This window comes from Trichinella spiralis, assembly GCF_000181795.1.
Source record: "Trichinella spiralis strain ISS 195 chromosome Unknown Scfld4918, whole genome shotgun sequence".
In the NCBI taxonomy this organism is placed as follows: domain Eukaryota; kingdom Metazoa; phylum Nematoda; class Enoplea; order Trichinellida; family Trichinellidae; genus Trichinella; species Trichinella spiralis.
Window position 1 is genome coordinate 1 of NW_003531857.1, and position 1,495 is coordinate 1,495.

General features: G+C 51.0%; 1 protein-coding gene across 1 annotated transcript; it reads left to right on the forward strand.

Annotated features, from left to right (window-relative positions):
* The first annotated feature begins 616 nt into the window (after window positions 1-616).
* Window positions 617-1,377, forward strand: Tsp_13567 (zinc knuckle protein). Its single transcript, XM_003367048.1, has 2 exons — window positions 617-921; window positions 975-1,377. Exons 1-2 carry the CDS (start codon window positions 617-619, stop codon window positions 1,375-1,377), a joined length of 708 nt encoding a protein of 235 aa, XP_003367096.1.
* Window positions 1,378-1,495: the final 118 nt, after the last annotated feature.

The following is a 1,495-nucleotide window of genomic DNA, read 5'->3' on the forward strand; positions in this document are numbered from 1 at the left end:
TTTAAAGCCAATCAATTTTTTTCACTTCTGCTATTAATCACCAACTTCCCAACAGGTCAAAAACTGGCCACGGCCTATTGAACATTTGATGAGTCTAGTTCGAAACCATATCAAACCACATTTAGAAGCTGCTAAAATTAAAACTTTGGACATGAATCGATTTCCCCCAAACGAACTCCGGCTACTTTTTACCGTTTTATTTTTCAATTGGTTGCCAGTCTGATCACATAGGTTGCCTAGGAGAATGGACTCATGACTCTCACTTTCCGAACATAACAGGACACGTCAGTGACAATCACTATGCAAATTCATAAGCAAACACAGTGTTTCAATTTGTGACGGTGACCGTGAAATTGTACCTGCATATCACGCCCACATTTTTGTAGGACATCGACAGTAGGGGACGCCTGGTCGAAAGCCGGTGATCGTGGGCGGTGCGGCTGTTATTCCGTCTTTCTTATTTTGTCATTGCTGTTTTCGCTGTTTTGTGCTTTGTCTAATAAACTCTTAACCTCTCGCGATGGTGTGAAATCACGTAGCGTCGACGAACTCTACAAATGGCGAGCGCGGCAGGATCGACGGGCCGGAATGGATTAGGCCGTCAGAGATACTTACCATGTTATTGAACGTGGAGACCTGGTTTGAACACTTGGAAAAGCACTTCCGTGCCTCCCGTATAGCCCCGGAGAGACGAGCATCCCTTTTTCAGTATCATACTGATGAGGAGGTGCCGGGCGTAATGAGGGCTATGCACGTCCAGGTAACGGACGATTACGATGGACTGAAATCAGCCCTGTTTGAAGCCTTCGGTGTGCGCACCGGTTCAGAGAGGTTCTCCGCTGAGTTTTTCCGGCGTAAACAGCAACGGGGTGAAAGCGTGCGGATTTATGCTGGTCACTCGCGCTGGCTGTTCACGAAGGCGTTTACCGGACTGAGTGGTACAGCCGCCAAGATCCTACTGCAACAATTTAAAGCAGGACGGATAGTTTCACGGATGCGATTGAAGTTACAGCCCGGGAAGAGCGCATTTGGAGAGGGCTCAGCACGCTCAAGGCGAGCGTCTCTTCAGTCAAAGCAGACGCTGACCAGGAAGACCTGGAGCCAGCGGTCGACGTCACAGAGGCAATAGCTGCCCCGGTAACGACGCGAAAGGAGGGTGGAGAAGAACTGGCGGAAGTGGCGCGGCAGTTGAAGCAGCTGCTGATGACGGACATCCCTGCGGCTGCAAAGAGAGCGACTCCCCAGCAGCGACGCCGGCGGGAGAAGAAAGACCGCAGAACGTGTTGGACATGCGGAAGAACGGGCCACATCAGTAGGGTCTGCCAAGCTTCCCCCCTCCCTGACGACCGAACGCCCAAGGGTAGCAGTACTGCCTGAACCTTTAACGCCGTTGACACACGATGCCCTGAGATAATAACAACTGAACTGCTGGAAGCCGAGCGTACGGTAGTCACGTGCACGCCTGCGCATCATGTTGTTACACACTTATCCAATG